The sequence below is a fragment of the Charadrius vociferus genome, unplaced genomic scaffold (assembly GCF_000708025.1).
Source record: "Charadrius vociferus isolate BGI_N301 unplaced genomic scaffold, ASM70802v2 scaffold312, whole genome shotgun sequence".
NCBI classification, from domain to species: Eukaryota; Metazoa; Chordata; class Aves; order Charadriiformes; family Charadriidae; genus Charadrius; species Charadrius vociferus.
In genome coordinates this window covers 500995-527187 of record NW_009647214.1, presented here as the reverse complement: position 1 = coordinate 527187, position 26193 = coordinate 500995, and the positions used below count along the sequence as shown (strand labels likewise).

The window sequence follows — 26193 nt, the reverse complement described above, 5'->3', positions numbered from 1 at the left end:
GTACGCTACTGCTGAAAAGCTCTAGCATTTTTGTGCTTTGAAGCAGGAACTTGAAATCGACCCACACATGTAAGCCTGAGGACAATTTTGTGTCATTGGCTGTTTTCATTATGTTCTCCCAAATGCAACACAGGTCTGAGCCCCTGGAAAAATTAGTTTATACATGCTCAGCAGAGACTTAGTTTGACATTTGTATTGTCCAGTGTGCTGGCACTGAGCTCCTCCCAGTACAGCTCCTTTTCCCATTTTTCCTTGGATCACTAAACTCATCCACCCTGGAGTCACTGGGGCTGAGCAGGACCTTCCCTGTAAAAATTTCTCCAAGAAGCCACAGGTCACCAAAGTTCTGGTCAGTGATAGAGACAGCAGAAGGAATTGCTGGAGCCTCTACGATGCAAAGAAAGGTGCAAACTGAGTCAAATGAAGATTTCTGAAAAATGAGGATAAGATAGGCAGTGAAACGGTTTAGGAGAGAAAGAACAGCGAAAGAGAGTAGAAAGAAAGATGAGAATCAGGGCAATGCAAAAAGAAAACTGACAGATAGGGAAAGGGACTATTTTTTACAGAAAACTAAAAGAATAGAAATAAGAGCAGGAGAAAGATCAGATTCTGCGATGTTTCTTGCAGAACGTGGGCAAGAGATAGGTGGATGGCTTATGTATTTTAGCATGTATTTAAGACACAGGACCTCCAGGACTCCCTCCCTTCTAGTAAAACAGCTGCAACCAGGACTGCATGACAGAAATATTTAGTATCATCTCTTGTTCTTCTCTTAAACTGCAACAAACCCCACAACCCAGAATTTTTGGCTAATTGTTCAGATCAAAACAGGAAGCAACATTTAGTTTTTAGTATGTTACTCGTTCTTTCTGCATACCTTCAAGAATATCAGACTAATCTCTAAGTGTGGCTTTATGAAAAGCAATCCTTTGATTCAGAAGGTCTCAGATTTGCATCCTTGGTGGCAGAGATGATCTGTCTTTCACATCAGAAAGGCACAAGAGAACTGCAGGGAGACAGAAAGAGCAAATTCAGTAGAATGGACCATGCTCAATTTACCAGACAAAGGGCTGTGTATTTCCAGATTTTCCTGAGTTCTACCTTGGATGTATTTGTCTCCTGATTTAGGGAAATGTGGTGTGTGGCAATAAATCAAACTCTGTTTCCAACTACCAAAAGCTGCAAATGCATAATAGCACTGCGCTGTTTGATTTAAGCAATGTGAAGAACTTGAAACACTTTACAAACAATAGTGATCTACACAAACCTGCACAAAAATCAGGAGTGGAAATCAAACGTCTTTGCTCCTATGCTCTAACCATAAGACTGAATTTCTTCCTTAGTCATACAGTTTCAACAAGTTCAAGGTGAACTTAATGACAAGGAGATAAGCCTGGGGAAAAAAGTATTGAAAAGAAGAGTGTGCTGGGGACTTTGTGTGACTCTCTCAATCCCCAGCTGCATCTCTCCGTGGGCGTTTGGTGTTAGAAGGCTCTATCCTTAAGTGTTGCTCAGTTCTTTGACAATGACTAGCTCCTCACTTACGTGTTTTCTTCTCTTCCCTCTGGAACAGACTTTAGTGAAGCTGTTTGCAAAGAAAAAAAAAAAAAGTCAGTGGCAGTGTGAAAAAGAGAAAAACAACAACCCAGCAGGTTTTACAATAAAAGAAGCCATTTAGTTACTAAGTCTTGGTTTGTTATTGCAACATTGTGGCTCTTAAAAACCTCTCAGTTGTTGTAGCTCACAGTCCTGATACAGCTGATACTATGCTAACCAACCCTTCTAGAGAGATCTTTTCTTTCTCTACATTAGCTGATAGATTAATGATTTAATTCCCAACTCATCCAGCCTGTTCCTATGCTATTCCAGCTGGACTTGTATTCATCTATCACTTTTCCTGCTCTAATTGCCAGACCATAACTGCCCTTACATATATTTTCCTAGGAACAATTCCCTGACTCACCCTGGTCTAAAAGTGACATTATCTTTTATCCCTGGGGTTTCAGGCTCAACTAAGATATTTCCAGCTTGATTTTTTGTTACGTGCCAGACCCCCAAAGGTTTAGCTGAAATTACTAGGAGCAGTGGATGTCTGTGGCCAGTTAACAATCTGAAAGTGTCCACAGATGACCATATTTGTCTTGAGGTTTTAAATAGTACATTGCAATGCCTAGGAAAGGACTTGTATTGCCATCTGCCAGCATTTACAAATGACAGGTTCTGCCGGTATCTGTGTGAGTGATAATGACACACAGCCACTAATAGAAACGGAATCAGCAGCATGAAATACGAAGTGGCATGTGCAACTGCTGCAATAATAGTATTTATACAGCAGCAGCACTTAGAGGCTGAAATCAGAGCGTGCTCCACTAAGCAAGGTACTATGCAAACAGTTACAGAGGCAGAGGGCCACATGTACTTCACCTTATTTTAGTCTTGTAGCCAAAACTTGCACATTAGGAGTGTAATTTCCATAGGTTCTTCCATGATCAAGACCCACTCTAAAAGGTGATTCAGTCTAGCTCTCTAGTACAGCATCTCACCTCTGCTCTCACTGTACAGCAACGGTGTTCAACCTTCTTCAGCCTGCAGAAGCCTTAACTACCCTCTTGGGGGTACAAAGCCCTGTCTGGCAAACTGAAGCATACTGGATACATGACCTTATGAAATTACTGTTATAGGCCCTTCCAATGTACAGTGCTGGATTCGTGAGGATAAAACTCCACTGCTCTAGAAGCAGCCTAAAGTGACCACACTCTCAAATTATGCATTTCAGGTCAATACCTTATGTTAGTTGAGATAAATCTGGACCATCATTCCGGCCCCAGAGATGTCAAATCCACACTTCAAATAATTACATTTTATTGGAGATACTTCAATTTTTCATAATATCCAGTATTTTCCATATTGTTTTTCAAAATTTATTATCTTCCATAAATACAGGACACATTAATCAGTGCAGACAAAGTTTCAGTACAAATCAATGTCTGATTTTTATCTCGCAGACAGAAAGCTGTAGGTTGCTGTGTTGGTTTTTGTCAAAGTACATTTTTCAAAACCATAATATCTCATATGCATTTTCCTGTTTCTGTCACTGCTGTCTAGGAAAGCAAAGGAACATTCATTGGCCAAGACACACACATACACTGATAATCACAATCGAAGCTCATAAATAAAGACCTTTGGCTATTAATAATTAGTCGCAACTCCTCCTCCAGTTAACAGTGGATCTGAAGATGCCCTCTTTCTCTCAGATTTGTCACAGTTAGAAGGCAGAGATGCAGAAATCACAGGGATTCCTTAAAAGATCTTTTTTTTAACAACTCTTTTTTTTTCTTGCTGGAGGGTGGGCATGCGATTGTTGCAGGCAGATTTCTATCACTCCAATTCAAGTTGAATTTGCAGAACACAGTTTTGTGCAATGGGCATGGAAACGCAGCTTCATCATTCCCCAGACTCACTTTCCACAGGCCAGATTTATTTCTCAGCCACTGCATGATAACTTTATTTGCTGAATGCCAGCATCAAGGGGAGCTAGGCTGAGAATTATAGCTTGTTACTTTAAGAAAAACTGGAAATATTCACTTTCAAGGAAAAAGTCTTGTCATTTCTAGTTTTGTAAAATTTGTGCAGAGATTTGCAGGGTTTTTTTTTGGGGGGCGGGTATTTTTCAAATAAGATTTTCTAAAAGTTTATGCTTTAAAAAAGAAAGAACAGAAATAGATATTAATCTCCTTGCAGGGAGAATGTGAGCAACTAAAAGATTCCCAGTTAAGTTCTTCCTATCCTCATTTTCTGCATTGCCTCATATTCAGACCCAGGTTACAAGAAACACCAGCTGTCTGAGTTGTGACATCATTTTCAGCTGCTAACCTCTGCACTTTTAAAATACAAATTTGGAAGTAGCTCAGAAAAAAAAAAAAAAAGATTCAGCAAATGGCTGAGACAGAAATCACTACAAAAAATCAATGTATACATCACTGAGAATTCACGCGTGACTCACAGCCAAAAGAAGAAATCCTATTCACAAAGGATTTCTTGCAGTTTAGTCTCTTTAAAACAGCTGGGGTTTGTGCATTTTGGAAGTCACCTATGAAATGGGAATAACAAACGTGGGGTATTACCTCTCCATTAGCTTTGACAATTACAATTGAGGTGATGCATCCTTCCTCCTTAATTTCTACTTGAAATTCAGATCTTACCTGCCACTCCTTTTCACAAGGGATGTTCTGGACCAGCTGAACAGGGACCGGACTATTTGTGATCTCTCGTCTATTTTTCAGGTTCTTTCATTGCAGGGCCTTTCTCAGCACAGTGGAGGAGGAAACCCGTGACCGCAGAGCCCTCTTGTGGAGAATCCGACGGTTCTGTCAGGAGGAGACGACTTGGTTACTTTTTTTTTTTTTTTTTTTTTTTTGCATAGGAGGAACAAGAAGAAGGACGTGCTATGGATTGCTGTGACAGGAAAAATCTAGGCAAGACATTCTGCTCACCCCAGCATCTGCTTCACCTAGGTTGGGGTATCAACAAGTCTTCTTACCCTGAGAGCTGAAAAGCAGAAACCAATATTCCTCTCACCTTTGCCTAATATAATACAGTTGTTTTTGACAGTGCTCCTGCCAAGAGGTTTTGCCACTTCTGTTTGAAAATATAACTATGCCATCTGCATTTCACAAACTGAACTAATGTTTCTACCTATAAAGGCAGGAGAAAAATGGAATGGACTTTCATGTTATCTTCTGTTAAAAGGCGGCTGCAATCCTGTCTTTAGGAAAACTTATTAAAAAAAAAAAAAAAAAGGCTTCTACAGCCTCATGAGGTTCAATAAAGCCAAGTGCACGGTCCTGCATGTGGGTTGGGGCAACCCCTAGTATCAATGCAGGCTGGGGGATGAAAGGATGGAGAGCAGCCCTGAGGAGAAGGACTTGAAAAGCTGGACATGAGCCAGCAATGTGCGCTCACAGCCCAGAAAGCCAACCCCATCCTGGGCTGCATCCAAAGCAGTGTGGCCAGCAGGGCGAGGGAGGGGATTCTGCCCTGCTACTCCACTCTCGTGAGACCCCACCTGGAGTACTGCATCCAGCTCTGTAGCCCCCAACATAAGAAGGACACGTACCTGTTGAAGTGGGTCCAGAGGAGGGCCACAAAGACGATCAGAGGGCTGGAGCACCTCTGCTATGAGGACAGACTGAGAGAGTTGGGGTTGTTCAGCCTGGAGAAGAGAAGGCTCCAGGGAGATCTTATTGCGGCCTTCCAGTACCTAAAGGGGGCCTACAGGGAAGATGGGGACAGACTTTTTAGCAGGGCCTGTTGTGACAGGACAGGAATAATAGTTTTAAACTAAAAGAGAGCAGATTCAGACTAGACAGAAAGAAGAATTTTTTACAATGAGAGTGGTGAAATACTGGCCCAGGTTGCCCAGAGATGTGATGGATGCCCCATCCCTGGAAACATTCAAGGTCAGGTTGGACGGGGCTCTGAGCAACCTGATCTGGTTGAAGATGTCCCTGCTTATTGCAGGGTGGTTGGAACTAGATGACCTTTAAACATTCCTTCCAACCCAAACTATTCCATGATTCTATGAATAAAGGCGACCAACTTACCTGTATGTACAGGAAAATCACTCCGCCTAGTATGCACCTGGCTAGCGTTCACAGAAGGCAGAAAAGTACAGCAGACAAAATTAGAAGTGGCCACATATTTAGCTTTGGATGGATGGTATTGCCTTTCTCTATCCTCTTTTAGCTTTCCAGCTGTTAACATTTCTGTGCATATAAAACAAATTTCTGTAAACGATGAGGTAACGAGCACAAACTTGAACATTGGAAGTTGCATCTTAAAATGAGGAGGAACTTTTTTACCTTGAGGGTGTCAGAGCACTGGCACAGGCTGCCCAGAGAGGTTGGGGAGTCTCCCACTCTGGAGACATTCCAAACCCACCGGGACTTCATCCTGTGCAACTGCTGTAGGTGACCCTGCTCTGGCAGGGGGGTTGGACTGGATGAGCTCCAGCCTGACCATTCTGGGATTCTGTGATTCTGTGACTGGCTACATGCCAAAGTTAGCTGGGATTTGGTTGAATTTCAACTGGATAGATAAGGTTACACCTTATCCTTGCCTTTGTCTAATATCCATTCCTGTTTTGATCAGATCTAATAAAATATTCCTGTATGTTAAACATGTTACATTTTTACTTTAATACAACCCAAAGCAGTATTAAAGTGAGCTATATACACAACACCTGCCTGTTGATAACAAAAATAAATGGGTGCAGCTGCAAGAATGTCAGGAAGCAAGGCACTGAAGTAAGGCCTGTAATTAGGTCCTTACATGCTTTTTATGGGGGGAAGGAAGAAGATAGGGAACAGAGGAAATTCCTCTCATCGGAATAGCTATATGCACCACCCTCTTCTGGAGGCACCATGACTGAGTATGAACCTGTGAAAAGAGAACTGGAAATCCTCTAGCAGTGTTAGACCTGGGATCACAGCGTGGGGGTGGTGGTAAAATATTGTCAGGGTGACGGACAGACTGACTTCTCCCTCAGGATCAGGGAGCAGAGGGGATCCCTGGGCTGGCAGGACAAGGACCTTGCCACTCAGGGTCTGTGCCTCTGCCCCCCGTGAGGGAGCAGGGCAGCTCTGGGGGAGGCTGCCTGGGTCAATGAAGAGCTCAATCACCAAACCAACCATGATGGGGCAGGTCCAAGGTCAGGTTAGGAATACAAGTCAGCAAGTCAGGATCAGGCGCAGGAGAATAGCCAGAGTCAGGCATAGCCCAGCAACAGACGGGCAAGTCCATGGTGCTGCGGCAGTCCTGAGGCCAGCCCACTGGTCAGGGTCAGGGTCCACATTAGTGGGTCCATGGCCAGGCACAATCAGCGCTGCAACGCTGCAGGAGCCAAATACAGAACTTATTGTTTGCATAATTCAAATCTTAAAAGTCTAATCATTACTAGTTGAGATCTAAATTTTCAGAAAAGGGAATATTAATGAATTAAAATTGGTTTACACACACTTAGTTTCCCTCCTTTTCCTGGTGGTGTGCTCACCCTCTCCCTGCTCCTCTTAAGGTAGGTAATTTCATTCTGGGGTTGTGGGTGGGTGTTACAGCAAACTGTCCTTTGCTCAGAGGAAAGCTCCCTGCACGTAAAAATTTGCATGAGTTAACATCTACTTTGGGAACATAAACTTTTCTAGAGACTTTATAGCCACATTTGCAGAAATTGTAAGCCCTTAGCTGAACTGTTAAAGAAAAAAACAGGACTGGGAATCTGTCCCGGTTTAAGGTAAAACAGAACCAATTTTGTTCAGTAATTTTGCTTCTTAGCTAGGACTATTAACTACTGAAATTGACAGCATATTGTGCAGACAATGCCTAAACCACGACAGAATCTCAACCAGATCAGGACTAGCATATTGTGCAGACAATGCCTAAACCACAACAGAATCTCAACCAGATCAGGACTAAGCCCTACCAGCTTTGAAAATCAAGTCAGCAAAGGCACCTGCATCACAATTTCCTGATCCAGTATAACCATTTCACTTGCAGTTTGCAGCCACTCTAGATGTAGGGAGACACGGTATCATAAAAAGAGGGGAAAAAAGCCACAAGCTATTGCATATGGATCCAATGACCTCACTAACACTGAAAAACAATTCATTCTGTGTGAAAAAGTGTGTGACACCAGTACGGACCTTAGGAGACAGTCCCATCACAGTTCAGGCAAAACAAGGACCCTTAAAGTACAGTGTCAGGAGAAGTACCAAACAGGCACATTTCCAGTCTATGGACCACAAGGTGGGTACTTGCCTTAATGAATTGGGGAATTGCCATGAATTAAGGACAGATACTGTCACTCACAGCTTATGGACTGCTAAGTATGGGGGCTGAATGTCAATGTCCACTACTGCAGGAAGAATAAACCAGCAACATCAACATCCTATTCTTCCCGAGGAAGACTCAAAGATGACAATTCAGGTGTTATTCTCTTCACAGTCTAAAACTTCTGACTTCAATATCCAGAGAAGCAATGAAAGAGTGAGCCTAATGCCAAAAAAAAAAGTTATGCAAACAAAGGAGTTCACGTGTTACAGTTTTAACTGCATTATTATTACTATTATTGAGATTTCTTGTGCATATAAGTGCATTCTTACTCTTTCTTCTGTGCCCATTAGGAGTACATGCTCAGCCTTGCTACCAGCTGGATTGGGAAATGGAGCTGCAGCTGCGTCCCATTACTGGATTCAGCAAATCCTAACACTTTTCTCTCAAGCCTTTGCATGAGGGATTCGGTGTGTCCTTACCTCATTATAAGGGACTGCGTGTTTTTGGCAGCACCTGAGAGCTCATCAGACCAGTTGAGAACAATCTCTTCAAGGCAAATATGACCAATGTTACTCTTATTACTCCTTAACTTTTTAGCTCAGTTTACCTCCCTTTGCTACCTTTTCTCTCAACAGCCCCAGAGAATGGGCAGTCGAGCAGTAAAAAAGGACCAAAATCTCCTGTCACTCTGCAAGATGGCCATCAGCACATGCGCAGGCTGGGATGGAGTTAACTTTCCTCACAGCAGCTCACACGGTGCTGTGTGTCAGATTTGTAACTAAACAGTGTTAATAAGACACAAGGTATAGGATGACCCTGCTGGTCATTTGGATGGAACTCCTTCGGGGAGTTGGGGTCAGCTGTTCCAGCAGTGTCCCCTCCCAACCTCCTGCCACCCCCAGCCTGCTCCATGGGGTTCAAAGGGAGAACCAGTGAAGGCGCTGGTGTTGTGCAAGCACTGTTTGGCCAAAATACTGGCACATTATCAACCCTGTTTGGGTCACAAATACAAAACACAGCACCGTACTGGCTGCTATGAAGAAAATCAACTCTATTGCAGCCAGACCCAGTACAGTAATTTATTCCACTTTCTGTGAAACCCTTTGGGCCTAATGACACAATGACTTCATTTTTCCTCAGTTTATAAGCTGAATTGGCAAAGACCTAGCACTAAGGAGTGAGTGGGGCACAGCAGTCTTTAAGCCCTGAGAAATGTTCACTGATCAAGAAACCCCTCCTTCCGTATGTCCTTCAGGAAAGCAGAACACCCATTTCCAAGCTCAGACCTTCACCAACACACTCAGAAGTTCAACCCTGAAGCCATCTCTGAGTGATTATCCACCATATTCGTGGGAACAGCAGTCTGGGTAAACTGGAGACCTTGCAGCTCCCTTTCCTCACCAAGCAAACGTCCTCAGGCCCGCTCTGCACCAGCCTCTCCCCTCCCCTGCATTCTCTCATACCTCCAGCTCCCCTCCCCAGCAGCGGGGCCGAAGAAAACACGGGTTTCCACGGCCCGCCCACCACAAGCCTCTCTCGAATTCCTGTGTGAGGAAGCAACGATCCTGCCCCTCCCCGCCCCCCGGCTGATGGGCTACCTTATCTTTCTGTTTCGCTTACAACAGGAATAGATTTTGCAGAGCTTTTGAAAACCCCTCCCTGCCCGCGGCTCCAGATAACGGGTGATTAAACTCATCTGAAGACCAAAACGACCAGGCCGCGCGCAGTTACCTCAGGGAAGGGGACAGCCCACCCCTCAGGCCACGCCCCCCCGCCGCTCCCGCCAATCAGGAGGCGGCAGCCGCGCGCACAGCCCCCCCGCCCCTCCGTCTACTCTGCCTCTGGCCACTGGGAAGCGGCGCGAGGGGCAACGCCCTCCTCTCGCTCCTCTGCGCACGCGCGGCTGGCCGGCGCATGCGCGGTGCGGCGGGGCCGGGCGGCGTTTAATGCCAGCGCGGAGACAGGCGGGCTGAGGCGGGAGATGTCGGTGGGGAGGGAGAGGCCAGAACCAGCGGATGACAGCGGGAGGAGGCCGTTTCCCTGGTAGGGAGGCAGCGGGGCTCCGGGCGGGCGGGGGCTGAGGGGAGCGAGAGACGACAGGGGGGTGTGGGTGTGTGTCCCGTTCCCTTCCCGTGCGCGGGCGACGGGGGCTTGCGCATGCGCACTGGGCCTCGCGCCTCGGCGGGCCGCGGGTGTCTCAGGTGTTTTGGAAATAGTATTAATGCGCTGTTTTTTGGTGTCCGCAGAGCCGGACGTCTTTGAAATCGTTCTCCCCATCACCGTCCTCGTGGTGAGCGATGATGATTTTCTCCAGGATGACGCCGAGGAGCGAGCGGCCTCGGTTCCCCGGTGGAAGGAGGGGGGAGAGCCGGAGGGCGACTTAAACAATAGCGGTTTCCTAAAAGGCAGTGTGATACCTTCAAATGACGGTGACAGCATTGGTGAAGAAAACAAGACTGCCACAGATAAGGATAATAGTATGAAATGCTTTGAAGAAGAATGTGTAGCTGAGAGTGTGTGTAACCTGTCAGAATTATCTTTAAGTGATCAGTGTGATACTGGCACGGATAAACGTAGTCAAAATTATGTGTTGCCTACACCACTTTGCAAAACAGAGCTTACAGAGATAAATGAAAGCAGTGACAGAAAAGAACGTGATGGTGATGATGGTTTTCAGAAGAATCCTCCTCTCTCCTGCACTGGCAATGAGGGTGAAGATGAGACCATTGAGACAAGTGGGCAGCTGACATTGGCAGCGATATCCAAATGTGAAGAGGAACTTGTCAATGGTGCAAATGTTCTTTCTGATGAGACTCAAAGTGAGCAACCAGAAATCCACAAGGAGATGGAGACAATTGTTGAAACGGAAGGTAAGTTGTTAATAAGACTAGTGCAAGAGTTTAAGAAATCTGGTAAATACCTCAAGTTATTGAAATAGGTAGGAAAGTGTATGGGAAGAATGCCAAACCCATTTGTTTCAAAATAAGTATTTCAACTTAGATGAATGTAAAGCAAAAAGAGAATATTGGTTGGAATATGCTTAGTTCTTTCACAGACTCCTGTGAAAAGACGTGGAGCTACAATAAGTTGGTACTGTTCAATTCTGCTTCAATTTGCATAAGTATGGCCCTTCTGAAAGTAAAATAAAATAAATAAAAAAAAGCAGGAGCATCATACTTGTGAGAATGGAGCCATAGCAAAGTTTGGTACTTTCATAGGAGCTGTGGCATAAAGCTGTTTCATTAAAAACTAGGGAATGCAGTGTTGTCCTATGAAATTCAGAGCTTGGAGTGGAAAGAGGGAGGGTCCTAACTAGGATTTCTTCTCTTGAAACATTATTTAAATATTGAGGGGGGAAAGCATGGAGAGAGACATTAGGAAAGAAGTGGAGGCAGGAAAATATTAAGGAAGCAAAAGGAGTGAAGAACAAGCAAGTTGTTAGGCTATTTGGTGTTATTACTACCAATTAGTCGATAACATTGATGATTGTATGAAATGTCATGCATGTGACTTTGTATCCCCCTGTAGATCCCGATTCTTCAAAGAATGGGGACGATGAAGCTAATAATAGAAAGAGAAGTGAATTTCAAGATGAAACTATGAGTTCTCTTTTGGAACATGGCTTGAAAGAAGAACCAAAATTTACCTATAATTGTTCTGCTCTGTTTTTTAACGGATGTTCTACTTCAGAAGAATTGCTAAATGATGCAGGGAAACTGGAGATGAATGCTTCCACTTCTGCTGAATCAAATACTGCTGGAGAGCATATTTTTAAGACATTAACTCCATTTCCTAAAAAAAGACATCGGCAACAAAAAGTTGTTTCTCCTCATACAAGCCCAAACGAATTGCAAAGCCAGCAGGAAGGTTTAGCATGGCTAAGTAATAGTGTGACCATCAAACCTCTTTCTAAAGCATCTTGTTCTATAAATAGGCATGAAAGGTTGAATTTGAAGTGCAGGTTTTGTAGTTCTGTATATAAATGCAGTGCACATCTAAAGAAACATGTTTATTCAGCTCATAAAGATAAGAAAATATATAAATGCTGCTTTTGTAAAAGAACCTTTTTCTTTTCTGTCAACCTTAAGAATCACCTTAAATTTCATAAGAAAATGAGTAAGTTGCAAAAAGCAAGAAAAAAAAGAATGAATGCGAGAAAAGTTAGGCAGAGAAGATGTGAAGAAAGAAAATCTGAGACCAAGAAAAAAGAAAGTAAATATGAGAAATTTTTCATCAAAATGGAAAGGGACTTTACACCTCTGGGTGTGCCAGTTAGTTTTTCCTGCAAAATTTGTTTCTTTGCTTCATCAAATCCTAGGATTTTTATTCGTCACGTGAAGGGACATAAAGAGAGACCACCTTACCAGTGTCCTCAATGTGATTACTCCAGCGTTAGCTTATCCCATTTGTTAAATCACATGTACTGGCATGCTGGGTATAAGCTCTACCAGTGCAGATTTTGCACCTTTTTTTCTTTATATTTTGGAAGCATGGTAAGGCATAGCTACATACACACAGCGGCTAAACCATATTCCTGTGAGTTCTGCCAGTCAGCATTCACAAGCATCGCAGGGTTAAAGAGACACAGAAGATTACATGCGGGCAAAGAAACATGCCAAGGGCAGCAACTCGACTTCTTAAGTGGAAGAAAAAGGACTCGAAGACCTTTAAAGAATTATACATGTGATGAGTGTAACGTAGTGTTTTACACTAGAGGACTTCTCAGCTTTCATAAGAAATTTCATGAACAGTTTAAAGCTACTGCTAATGGTTATATGAATCAGAGCGATGAATATCATAAAAGCAAAGTATGCAAAGTTGACAGTGATTCCCAGGACCACGTTTCTCTGTCTCTTTCTGCTAAAGAAAATGATTGTCTCAGTGGGGGAGTGCTGGCTTCAGAATTGGACTGTAAGCGGGCAGGTTATGTGCGAGACAGTAAGAAAATGTGCTCTGGAAAGAAGTACCCTGGAAACAGCCATGGAAGCAACAGCTTACCTGTTATTAGGAATAGATCAGAAGTTCCTCTGAATTCTGTCGTTTGCAAAGAGGAGCCACTCTTCACCTCCAGGGCCTCTCATTCACAAGTTCAAGATGATGATGCGTATCATAGATTTGTGGAAAACACAAGGAATACATGGCCCTCCAATTTGTCTACATCCAAACTGTACAAGTGCCAATGCTGCAATTATGCTACTGCTGTTCATAGAGACTTCAAGTTGCACTTAAAAATACATACAGATGAAAGACCATTTGTGTGTAAAGAATGCAGTAAGACATTTAAAACATCAAGCCATTTGCAGAAGCACAGCCTTGTTCATGTAAAGAACAGATATGAGTTTGGCCATTGCTTTTATGTAGATAGCCATTTAGAGAATCTTGAATTGCATCATGAAATGCATGTAAGTATGTATCCAGAAAGAGATTTGGGTTCCTCAGAGGGTTCAAACGGTGTCCATTCCTTGCTTGTTTCAAATGTCTGTGGAGTACAGCCAGATGTCCAGAGAGGCAAAGAAAATGATTTGCTAGCACAAAGTCAGCCACGATGCTATCAGTGTGCAGAGTGCGAGTATGCTACGTATATTTTGAGCAACCTTGAACTACATGTAAGAACTCACACAGGTGAGAAGCCATACAGCTGCAGTGTTTGCCAGAAGAAGTTTCGTACTTCCAGTCACCTGAAAAGACACAGTGTCACGCATTTAAATATGGAGCATCTCAAGTGCAGGAGCTGTGACTATTCAACGAGCAAATGGGTGTCCTTGAAACAGCACCTGGCTTCACACTCCTGTGAGGAAAGCTCATCTGCTGGCTCGCTCTATGAACAAAAGCAGCTGCCTTTCAAAACATACACGTGTGAAGAGTGTGGCTATTTTACAGCCCACAACGGCAACTTGAAGCCACACTTGAGAATCCATACAGGGGAGAAGCCATTCAAGTGTGATCAGTGTGCTGTGGCTTTCCGCACATCAAGCCACCTGAAGCGCCACTTGCAGATTCATTTAAAGTTGCGCTGCAGAAGGTGTAAATTTTCCACGCTAGATAAATGTGCTTTCCAAAAGCATATGAAGACACACACAAAAAAGTACAAGTGTGGAAAGTGCAATGTGATGCTGCCTACAAAAAAACTTCTGGAAAAGCATAAGCAACAACATAAGCTTGGAACATGAGCTTGGGAATTGCAAGTTGGTACTCAGTTCTGGAGAGGTTTGCATGTCCTGAATTTGTTCGTTGCTTTACATTCCCCTTCTGTCCCCAGAACGATGGCTGGTAATGGATGCATCCAGCGTTTTGGTCCAGAGAGTGAGACTCGGGATACTGGTTTGCTTCAGATTCTTCTGAGAGCTTCAGTTCTAGCACAGGCTGTGCTAACAAAGATCTTGAAGGCACTTTTTCATACCCAAGTAACTTCTTAATACCATGAGATCAGTTATGATTTGGCTAAAGTTCATTAGTTTAGTTATTCTGTGCTACTTATTTTTTTTTTACAAAAAAATTAATAAAAAAAATTGTCTAACTGAAAGAATGTTTAAAGGGAGGGAAGGAAGTGCACATTGTATTGTATAGTAATAACTTTTTATTTAAAAATTGTTACTTTGTTTGGAGGCTTAATGCTACTTCTCATCTGCTGAAAGTTGCATTTCCTACTCCCAGGTTCTCTTGCAACAGTTGCAAGAGAAAAAAAAAATGTATCTCACAAAATTACAGAAACAAAAGATTGATTTCATCACTGGATAATTGGCATATGAAAATATTTTCTGTATATGCATATATATAAAGGATTTCTTGGGTAGTTCTGTCTGTACTTTTGATAATTCTTTGAGTAGTCTGACAGAAACGGTATTGTCCTTAATCAGATATTTTGTGTTACTGAGAATCCTTAAATTAAATTTCATTAATTTTATGTGAAGTCTAATGTTAATCTAGTATGAAATGCCTTATCTTTTCTCAGGCTAGTAGTTGCTGTGTTCTTTGTTTCTTAAAATAGACAATACCATCCTTTCAAATAACTTCTCTGTTAATTTAACTGCTTGCTGACCCATTGCAAATACTTAGTTTCGTTGAGAACCTTAGCGGTATCTTGAACTGTAAAATTTATTTTGTTAAAGAGCTTTACTGTGCATCTAAAATACCATGTATAAGGACCACTTGTGCCAAACAGCAGTTGTAACCTGGTGTGGTGAAGACAGACAGATGCTTCTTCTACTTTATATTCAAATCTAGACAAATCTTTTATAGAGTTGTAGGGTGCTCGAAACGCTGTGTGGACATCACTGGCTGTAGTCTGTTCAGTGGTATTGATAACAGCAGTGTTACCCTCTTGTGTGAGGAAAGACAGTGGTGAAGGACTGGTGCTTACTGTCCCCTGATGTTACAGTTCAGTCCATGACACAGCAGAGTAAACCTATAGCTTAATTTAGAGAATGTGAACATGAACCCAGCACTGCTTTTTTACTGCTCTCAAATGTATGCTTTTCTTTATAAATAGAGATAATATCTTACAGAGGCTTTCAGTAATGTAGAGCACAGGTTGGAAAAGGTTGCCCAGAGAGGTGGTAGAGTCTCTTTGGAGATACCTCTTTGGAGATATTCAAAAGCCATCTGGACGTGGTCCTGGGCAACCAGCTCTGAGGTTGGGCGCCCCTGCTCCCCCCTGCAGGGAGTTGGGCCAGATGACCTCCGGAGGTCCTGCAGCCATTCGGTGATTTGAAATGCAATTTTCCAAGAGTGGATTGAAACTTATTAATAGATGTAGATCTTTGTAGTTGCAGTATAATCAGACAAGTAAATATCTGTGATTATGAACCCTGGTGGTTACGGAGGTTTTTGCTACAAGCTGTGAAGTCACCATTTCAGAATGAGTGATTTGGATTTTAGAATGATTGACCTAACCACCCGATACAGTTGTGAGGAAGAAGAGTGTTGTCCTGATATGATTAAAGAAAAGCATTTCTGGGAAATATTAACACTGTTTTGTATGCATGAAGGATTTTTAACCTGCATTACTGTACAATTCTGATAAATTATTTGAAGAATAATTCAAAAGAACAGTTAAAAAGAGGAAACAAAAATGGTGAAGAGAATTGTAAGCCTATATATCAGATGACACTAGGAAAGCTAAATCTGATGGAGAATAATTGTTCAAAAGTAGGGTGTACAATGACGAAGGGAGCCCTGTTTAAGGAGGATAATTTCATTGAATGAAATTTTGAAAAGAGTTTGTAAACAGCCTGAGTTTCTTATAGATGTAAGTACAAACTCATCAAGCTCCATCTAAAAAATGTCTTCTGTTGTTAAAACAGCTATTGCAGGTGGTTCCCTGTAATAAAAAAACCAAATAAAGTGTTTCACAACTGATGAGGTTCTGCTCTGTTCCTCATTATATGCACTGCACTTTTCAGGACTGGAAGTGATTCTCAGTCTGCCAAGTCAGAGGAATTTAAATGTAAAATTTTATGTTTTAAAATAAGGATATGGGCTGGTCTTGATATTTATCTTTTTTTTTTTTTTCTGTCTGAAAGTGTCATACTTTTTAGTCTTGCAGTTTTTAACGAAAAGCGAAGCCTTTTCTAAATCATACTATAAAATTTTGTATTTCAACCCCCAAAAGTGGCTTAATTTTCTTTATGAATGCCGCTTGAATTGGGACAAAACAGTAAAATATAATAGGAAATCACACTAATGGCACACGACTTGAGCAAATAGGCATTTTATCGGTGAGGCATCTACTAAATATGTGAATCAAAGTTAAACACAGGATGTAGTAAATGAACATAAGTGAATCAAACCGTGCTGCAATATGCTTAACCTGATCTACCTATGACAGAAAGAAGGAAATACGACAGTTTTTATTTATTATATGTTACTAAGTGCTAATACCTCAATTTCCATGGGGGCTGCAGTAAATGTGCGGGTTTTTTATTCAGTTTAACAAAACACGCTGTAAACGTACCATGGGCGAAATCCCATTTTCTTCTGCCGTTCCCTTCCATCCCCGTTTGTGTCCGTTGGGGAATTGGACGGAATTTAATGAATTTAATCGTTTCAAGAGCAGGCCACGGCCCCTCCGCCCTGCGCACCTCCGCCCGACAGGGGGCGCTAGGTTCCAAGCGCGCTGCTCGGGGCGGCGCATGCGCACAGCAGCCACGCCGTTTCCTTATGCGCAGAGCGGCCTCGCCCCCGCGCATGCGCACAGGGCCCGGGGGCGCGGCTGCTTTGCGCATGCGCAGACAGAGCGCTCTGAGCGCGGAGGGCGCCTGCGCGTCGTCTGGGCCGGCCCCGCTGAGGCGAGCGGCGTCTTTTTCCCTTCACCGCTTTTTCTCTGCCGGACTGTCCGAACCCCTTCGCCGCCAAGATGCCGCGGATTATGATTAAAGGCGGTGTGTGGCGGAACACCGAGGTAGGACTCTGATCGCTTTAATCCCCGCCACCCCTCAAGGGCCTGGGCCTCAGCGGCTGAGGGAGGGGGCTGGGGGGGTGCAGTGCCCTAGTGCGCAGGCGCTGAGGGAGGCCTCGTGGTGCGCATGCGCAGGGTGATGATCTAGTAGGGTGTCTTGTAACAGTGTGGGGGGAGATGGGGGTTGTTTTGGGTCTTCTCTAGTGGGGCGTGTAGAGGGTTAGGTGTCTGTAGGTACTGTGGCTCTGTTGGGCTTGATTCCTCAGCGGCCTGGACCTTCCTCCTCGTCCTCAGCCCTAGTGGGCAGAAGTCACGTGTGTTTCCCCTGAAAGCTGCGTGTTGGGGAGGGCGAGACAGCCGTGCATGTGTCCTGTCCCTGCCCCACAGTGGCTGGAGGGGATGTGTAGGCCGTGTCGTCCTCGGAGATGTCCCTGTTGCAGGCTGGAGTGTGTCTTATACTGCACAGGCAGAGTTCTTATTCTTTAGGGGTATGAGGCAGCTGGAATCCCTTGCCCTTGATGACCTTTCTGAACATGGAAGCGGTGAAGATGGGTATGGGCTCTTCATGTGTAGTCCGAAGGGCTTTGTACGCAGAAATCTATGTGTTGTTCCAAAAAAGAGAAAAAAAACACTCCCTCTCTCCTATTTTTGCCATTACATGCTTTCAGAACTGCAACTGATTGCGGAAAGGAAAATAATAACATGAGAAATCAAAGATGCCAGTTTTATTACGTGGTGTGCTTAAAGCAAAAGGAGGTACCCAACATTGTGTAAAAAAGAGAAAAAAAACCCTCCCTCTTTCCTATTTTTGCCATCATATGCTTTCAGAACTGCAACTGATTGCGGAAAGGAAAATAATAACATGAGAAATCAAAGATGCCAGTTTTATTACATGGTGTGCTTAAAGCAAAAGGAGGTACTTAACATTGTGTAAAATCCAGAACTCTGGCACTGTATACAGTAAATACTAGGCATGTGTGTAGTTCCAGAAAGCAGTGAGAAATAATAGCAGAAAATAAATGTGCCGTATGCTGTATGTGCTTCTAACCACTTGTGATATATCAACTGTGTGCCAGGAGACAGCTAAATTGGGGGTCAGCAGTAGGAAGAACCCCTGTGTGCTTACTCTGTTCTTATGGTACTCTATAATTGACTGCTTTTGGTGACTTTTAAGAGAAACAGCAGTGGGTTAAGTAGATCATTGTATCACCCATTATTGAGTACAAGAGATGAAATATCTCTCCTTTGTACTATTTTTTTTTTTTTACGAACGTTTTGATTATACATAAAACATTAAAAATACAGAAAGTGGAACCAGTTTATATCAGATCATTGGTAAAATGACCAATTACTTGCAAAAAAGCCTGCCAATGTCATCAGTATGGCTACTGTATGCCATATAACGCCAAGTAAATTTTAAAAAACGAGAGGATTTGTTATTATTTATTTTAAAATAGAAATTACATGAATTGTTTCCTGTAGCAGCTCAAGCCAGAGCTCGTTGTCAGCTTACAGTTAAAGCTGCTGTGCGCTCTGAGAGATGTCTCTGGTAGACAGAGTATCTGTCCTTGATGACTAGCATCTGCATGGTACAGCTGAGCAGACTCTGAACACAACAACGAGTAGTTATTGGACACAGAAGAGGAACATCTGTGGCTGACAAGGCTGCAAGAATAGCTTTGATGCACTTAAAATACCACTTTCTGACCTTTGAGGAAACCTGAAATAATGGACTCGTTTGTCTTGGAGGAGGGGAGAGAGGGATTGATGGACGGATTGACAGACAATTGATAGGACTTCTAGCTTTTGATGAAGTCTTGGTGCACACTTTGATGTATATGAACAACCTGGCTCCCAAGCTGAATCCATTACATATTTTTTTCTCAGAAGCTTATGAGCTTTGGGATCAGCACTTGTGGATGTTACATTCTGAACATTAAAGTGATTTATTTTAAGTTCTACTTGTAAAAGAGAAACGTACTATAAAGTTCCTTTAGTTTTGTGATACTTTATTTTTTAACAGCATATTCCTTTGATAAGTAAATTTTCATTTGCATTAAAGTATGTAATTTAAAAAGAAGATAATTTTATGGTGTTATGTAAAACAAACCACCCAAATGTATCTATCAGTTCTACTTTTTTCCAAATGTTGTGTCATTACCAGACAAACACTTCCCTACCTCCTTATTGCTGTCCTTCAAGGAAGACAGACAGAACCTTTAAAAACCGTGATTGAAAGTAATCGCTTTGGAAGTTCTGTCGGGTCTGTGAAGTTGGCCACAATAATCATCACGTGTCTTTTAAATTTAATTTTTATTGATTTCATTTGCCTTTGAAATACAAATCCTCATTCATCTTGAGAATAAAATGTAGAAAAGAAGCAGCAGTGCTGTGCTTTTTTCCACTGGGTCAGCCCATTAGGTGAAATCCACCGTCGTCTTCTCTGCTTGAGCTCAAACTTTCTGTTTTGCAAGTTCTTGTGATTCATAACAGTTATTGGTTTGGTGTTGGTTTTTTTTTTTTTTTAGGATGAAATTCTGAAAGCAGCTGTGATGAAATATGGCAAAAACCAGTGGTCTCGTATTGCTTCTTTATTGCATAGAAAATCAGCAAAGCAATGCAAAGCCAGATGGTAAGTGAGAAGTGCTGTGTCTGGGAATATGAGATTCATAATTACTGTGAATTTAGAAATTACCACAGATGAATTTATGTCCACAGAGGAACAGTAGTTTTAAGATTGTTTGATTTCTGCTATTGTGAATATTTCAAATTCCTATTGGTTGAAAGTAATTGAACACCAGTAGCCAAATGTTTTCTTTGCCAGTGAATGCAGTGTTAGCAAATGCAGGAACACTTAAGATTGCGTACATTATTTTTTTTTCCCCTATTTAAACATTACTAATCAGTGGGTATTATCAAAGAAGTAAAATTTTAAGATATTAATGTCTCTTACAGATAATTTTCTAATTTTTCATAATGAGAGTTTGGCTTGAGGATAAATGTTAGAAATTGCACTGGAATTTAGTTTCATATTAAAAAATAGAAGCTTAAAATTGGTGCAAATACATGCAGTACAAATCTATTTGAGAATCAGACTTAGTTTCTCGAGTACTGAACTACACATACTTATTAGAATACTTCTGTATAAAGGTAACAGTACTGGCACAGTTAAGGATTAGTAAGATAACCATTGGAGGATCCAGACAAGACAAATCTACCATTTTTGGTACCTTTGGTTGTTGTGATTTCACTTTTCTTTTTATGGATTAATTTTCTGACTCCTTACTTAGCCAGAATAGAGATGGAGAAAGGAAGAAGAGGCAATATCTGTATGAAAAGCAGTGGATAAATAAAACATTTTCAAGCTCAAATACATATGTCATAAAAATACTCTGGAGTAACATCCTTTTGTACAGAAAAAACTTGAAACTGTGAAATTTGCATGTCAAGATTTGTTCTGAATTAATTCAAGACAAATCAATGGGTAGCTTGGATCTGTCGTCCAATTTTTTCACTTTTTAACAGGTATGAATGGCTAGACCCAAGCATCAAAAAGACAGAATGGTCCCGGGAAGAGGAAGAGAAGCTGTTGCACCTGGCCAAGCTAATGCCAACCCAGTGGAGAACCATTGCCCCAATTATTGGAAGAACTGCTGCACAGTGTTTGGAGCACTATGAATTTCTGCTGTGAGTTACTGATGTGCTAGAGGTGCATAACAGGAAAATCTGCAGAGTTTGTTGTAGCGGTGTGTCATTCCCTTCTCCCATGGTGCTGAAGTATGGTAGTTTCAAGCTGGCGAAGTCCTTTTGTAAGCAAATCCTTAAGGACTGTTTCTTTTCAGTTGATGTGTCTAGCTTGAAAGAAGAAGCTTCTGGAACCTGGAGAGCAGGCTTGAATAGAGATAGGTGTATATTTTCTTGCTTCTGGTCATTCTGGCTAAAGGAGCGTCAAGATTGATGCCTTCTGTAGGTTTCAATTTCAGGTTTATTTGGCTATTTTTTGACTGGCTGATCAGCATTAGTGAGTGGGTGAGAAAGAAGAAAAGGCAGACACAAAACACGTGTTGTTGAAATGGCTGAATGTGCAGCCATTATCTCTGCATGCTACAGAGGGTTTCTTTAGGCCACGGGAAGGGAAGGAAATTCCTGTTTTCCCTTGTGAGCTTTCTTAATTCTGGTGTGATTGGTTGAGTATAAAAGCATAATGGGAAACTCAATGGTTTGTTTTGTCACACTGCCTGAGTTCTCATCCTTACTGCTAAAGATTACCCAAGGAGAGCTCTCTACTTTGTCAATATTGTATTTTGTAATATATTTCATTGTTGTAATATAATATTGTGTTGGCTTCTTTCTCTTGTCTGATTTAAGATTATGTAACTGTACCATGTTCATAAATCTTTTCTGCAGTAATTGTGTAACAACTGTATGTATGGTACATAGTATAAGGTTACTTTTTTTTGATCAGTCTTTGGGGACATTTAAGAGATGGTTATTATGAGCCTTGGGGAAAACAAAGAGCAAGTTGTGACATACATACAATGGGTTTTTAGGGACAAAGCTGCTCAGAGAGACAATGAAGAAGAAACCGCTGATGATCCTCGGAAACTTAAACCTGGAGAAATTGATCCAAATCCAGAAACCAAACCAGCCAGGCCAGATCCTATTGACATGGATGAAGGTAAGATAGGAGTTTGTTTACTGTGTTTTGACAGAAATCTGATCTCTTTGGTTTGACTTTTTATACAGCCTCTGTACCCTGGGTTTCTTTTGTCTTTTTTTTTTCCTCCACTCCCTGATGATTTTTTCTTATGGGTTTTGTCTTATTGCTGTATCTGGCCAGTCAGTTATACTTTTCCAGTTTTCTTTTCCTTTTCTTGGTGTGTTTTCTGCCTTCTGATCTGTCTTCGTCATCCCTTACCATGACTGTTACTTGCTTTGGCAACTGCTTTGCTTCTTTGCTTTCTTATTTCTGTATTGTCATCTTTTTCCATCAGCTCCTGCCTCCCAGATGAATCTGTACTGAAGCACAGGACTACATGACTTTTTCCTCACACATAGCAACGTTATGAACTAAAAAAAAATGAACGTTGCTAAAATTCCATACATGGACCAATGCTCTTTTTGAACAGTCACAGATTCACAGATACAGTGCTCTTGGATCTGGATGTAAATGAAATTAACAAGTTTTGTAATACAGTATTCTCAAATGAAGATGTAAATAAAATTATAATTTTGTTAGTGTAATCAGTTTGCCTTTTTATGTAGATATTTTGATTTGCTGTAGATATTTTTTGAATTATTTTCAACATTGGGGCATTTTTTTCTTAAAGCCTTCATTTCATCTGGCCAGTGATTTAGAAAGTGTATTGGAACAACTTGGAGAAAACTGGTTTAGTGATCATACAGAATGCCTGGGAAAATGTTGATTCATTCAGCTTTTAAAGATAGCTTTCTGATCTTAATGTCACTTTTTCCCTCGCTCCCATCTTTAAGTGCAAATTCACAGCTGTATTTATCTATACTATTGTAGATGAACTTGAAATGCTGTCCGAAGCTAGAGCTCGTCTGGCTAATACGCAGGGAAAGAAGGCCAAAAGAAAAGCAAGAGAGAAGCAGCTGGAAGAAGCTAGGTAAACTTCTGCTTAGTTTCATATACTGGGACTGCTTTTGTTGACTCTGGAGCATTTACAGTGCATAAATATAGGCGCAGCCTTAGGTCACTGCAGTATCAGACTTTGATAGTCATTTATGACAAGAGCTTCATTCTTGTTTAAATACGTGCAGCCCTATCTCAGCAGCAACTGATTGAAGTAGTACCAGATCTTAGGATACAGGAGCCACCTGTAGGTGTGCACTTTACATCACGTAGTATTACTCTTTCTTAGACGCCTTGCTGCTCTCCAGAAAAGACGAGAACTTCGGGCTGCTGGAATTGAGATCCAGAAGAAAAGAAAAAAGAAGAGAGGTGTGGATTATAATGCAGAAATTCCATTTGAGAAGAAGCCTGCCCCTGGTTTTTATGATACATCAGAGGAAAACTACCAGTCCCTGGATGCAGATTTCAGGAAGCTACGTCAGCAAGACCTGGATGGAGAATTAAGATCGTAAGTGTGTGTTATGCTAAAGGGGGAATAGTATTTTTGAAAAAAACACCCCAACACATATTATGAATACTAAGTCATGGAAATGCCTGAAATATAACGTGGGCAGGAGTTGTATTTTCCTTGGGACAGATATCAGTGCAGGTTACTTCAGATTTTTCAGTCTTCTGTATTTTTTATCTTTTTACAAGTTGTAGTTGAACCCTCTTTCCATGAGAATAAAATTTCTCAGGCATATTCTTGCTCTTTAAATTGAAATCTTAAGTTTTTTGAGGTTCATTTTCTTTTAGCAGTAGATTAGCTTATGTATTTGCAGTCCTTTCTCCAAGTCGTAACATTATTAAGATTGCTTTCAGGTGTAGATTTTACTTGTACTTAAGAACAATTCCATCAAAAGTAATACTACAATCTCCTTAATGCTTAATTTCTCCCCGTTCCCGAAAAAAATCATCAAAAGCGCTGTCGAGAAATTAAACATCCATCTTCAGCAGCAGCAGTATGGCACATATTTAATTGTACAATTGCATTTCCCACCGCTTCTGCCAACTGCCTTTTGCTGAGAGGGTAAGTCCAGTCTACATATGATGTGATTTATTAGCTTGTTATCGAATTCATTCTTACTGTACGGTTCTTAGTTCAGAGGGTCTGGCAGGAGCTTCAGACTGCCATGGATTACTAAATTATGATTTCAGAGGCTGACTCCACTACTGTTTGAAGAAAATACCATTTTCATTAAATACTGAAGAGAACTTCATTCCCATACCCCACAGAAAATGTTCATCTTCCCTTAGCAGCTGCTGGAGGAAAAGGGACTCTTCGCATCCTCTGATTCTTACTGTCTAAATTCTTGGACTAAAGTTTTTTTTGTTGCTGAAGTGACCCTGCTGATTTTAGCTGAAGCAACCACGTGTTGCCTAATTCCAGCGTTTAGAAGCATTACACAGCCTTGTTCTAGGTTCTGCTGCAAGATCTGCAGACCATATCTAATCATTTAGCTTCTGCACCACAAGGTGGTTCACTCTTCCTGCAACATGCTTTATTTCGGCATATCCAATTTTTTAATAGAGTACAGGCTTTTTGCTCTTTGCTTGTTTGTTTTACTTGGTAGCTGTCCTCTATGTTCTAAACTGATTCTCATATCCATAATGACAGTGAAAGGGAGGGAAGAGAGCGCAAAAAAGACAAACAACATATGAAACGAAAAAAAGAGTCAGACTTGCCTTCAGCTATTCTGCAGACCAGTGGAGTGTCAGAATTTACCAAAAAAAGAAGTAAACTAGTGCTTCCAGCTCCTCAGGTAAGCTGTTTATTGATCAATACATGACTTACAAGGCCAGTGCCAGTCAATGATTTCTGTTTTTATCAAGTGGATTTCGTGGTTGTATTTTACCTTATTATGCTTTGGAATTTTCTCTTTTAAAGATCTCTGATACAGAACTTGAAGAAGTTGTAAAAGTAGGCCAGGCAAGTGAGATTGCACGCCAGACTGCTGAGGAATCTGGCATTACAAACTCGGCTTCCAGCACTCTTCTGTCTGAATATAATGTGACCAACAACAGCATAGCACTAAGGACTCCCAAAACTCCGGCAGCCCAAGACAGGATCCTGCAGGTAAAGTATAAATGTACAGAATGGGCTTTTAGTTTTAGTGCAGTAGTCAGCTGAATAGAAGGTGTAAGTACCATAGAAATGTTCCTTAGATTATGTGCAGTACTGGGGTTTGAACTGGCACGCAATCTCCAGGACACACTGAAAAGCATAGAAGCAGATCCTCTGCTATCTGATCAGTTGTGACCATGCTTCAAAACACTACGATACTTTTTTTTTTTTAATATTAAATATTGCATGCAACTTCCAGCATTAACCTTTCTCCTCGTGGCTTATATAATTTCCCCTTGTCTTGGGTACCTCTTAGTGTTGAAGGTGTGTATGGTGTTCATGTCCTTAAAACAGTGTCTTTAATGTTGTTTCCTTTGCAGTTTTGCTTTTCAGCTTTTATTTCAGTTAACAAGAAGTAATTAACTGCAAAAATGCAAGAATATTTTCCTAGCATTTTATTGGCTTAAAACCACTAAGGACAAAGATTGCCAAAACCCCTACTTTTGCAGCCTCCAAATTATATTTGTGTTGTGCTGATTGTGTGTCTAGGTTCTTTCAAAAACTAGTAGTGTTGGGTAATGTTTTCTTGAGTGTGGGGAAATGGCTAAATTAAATCAGTGCACCTGGTGTGTAAATCGGACAAACCAAACTCGTGTTGGAAAACCCCACCCCAAACAAACAAACAAAAAAACCCCGGACCCTATGTTGATCATGAGCTGTATTTCAACAGCTTTTGTTTCATGATGGCAGAAAAGAGAAAGTTCCTGACTGTACAGATCATGACCCAAGACTCTGCGCAGTGTTTGCAGGAATGGTCATATTCACAGTACTATCGCATCACATATGTCACAGTAGTTTTGTTGTCTCAGGTCATTTTTCAATTCTTCGTAGTAAAGGAAAGATAAAATAAAAAAAATGGGAGCGTGTCCATAAAAGCCCCAATTGAAGCACAGACCAAAAATCTGAATAGCGACCGTCTCTCTTGGAATATTCTCTTTGAAGTGCACTTCGGATATACTTCACTGATGTTGGTTTTCAGAGAGCAAGTGTGCTGTTCCCTCTGAAAATCAGGATCCTTAGGATGACTTGAGCATTCAGTTGCTAATAAATCTTGCAGATTTATGGAGTCTGGCAAACTGAAGGAAGTTGAAACATTGAGTAAGCCACTCATTTTTGCAATTCCAATTTTTAATATTTTTTACTGAAAATGAAGATTAAAACACCTTTCAGTGGAAGAGTAGGGTTTGTAAATGCCAGTGTATGGGTTAA

At 41.6% G+C, this 26193-nt stretch overlaps 2 protein-coding genes across 2 annotated transcripts in view; both read left to right on the top strand.

Annotated features, from left to right (window-relative positions):
• The first annotated feature begins 10048 nt into the window (after positions 1–10048).
• Positions 10049–13997, top strand: LOC104296086 (zinc finger protein 836-like). The gene is made up of 4 exons (XM_009895916.1): positions 10049–10697; positions 11356–11491; positions 12317–13491; positions 13708–13997. Exons 1-4 carry the CDS (start codon positions 10049–10051, stop codon positions 13995–13997), a joined length of 2250 nt encoding a protein of 749 aa, XP_009894218.1.
• Positions 13998–17087: 3090 nt separating this feature from the next.
• Positions 17088–26193, top strand: part of CDC5L (cell division cycle 5-like) — a 35604-nt gene continuing 26498 nt past the window's right edge. Inside the window, exons 1-8 of the mRNA XM_009895902.1 lie at positions 17088–17227; positions 19753–19856; positions 20750–20911; positions 21775–21902; positions 22755–22854; positions 23110–23328; positions 24478–24622; positions 24748–24936. Coding sequence (XP_009894204.1) covers positions 17183–17227; positions 19753–19856; positions 20750–20911; positions 21775–21902; positions 22755–22854; positions 23110–23328; positions 24478–24622; positions 24748–24936 — 1092 coding nt within the window. The 5' untranslated portion in view covers positions 17088–17182. The remainder of the gene's footprint in view (positions 17228–19752; positions 19857–20749; positions 20912–21774; positions 21903–22754; positions 22855–23109; positions 23329–24477; positions 24623–24747; positions 24937–26193) is intronic.

Coding starts and splice junctions, on each gene's coding strand:
- LOC104296086 (XM_009895916.1), top strand. CDS start 10,049: ATGCGCTGTTTTTTGGTGTCCGCAGAGCCGGACGTCTTTGAAATCGTT. Junction 11,492..12,316: donor ACCTATAATTGTTCTGCTCT/GTTTTTTAACGG, acceptor ATATTTTGGAAG/CATGGTAAGGCATAGCTACA. Junction 13,492..13,707: donor TGTTTGCCAGAAGAAGTTTC/GTACTTCCAGTC, acceptor GCTATTTTACAG/CCCACAACGGCAACTTGAAG.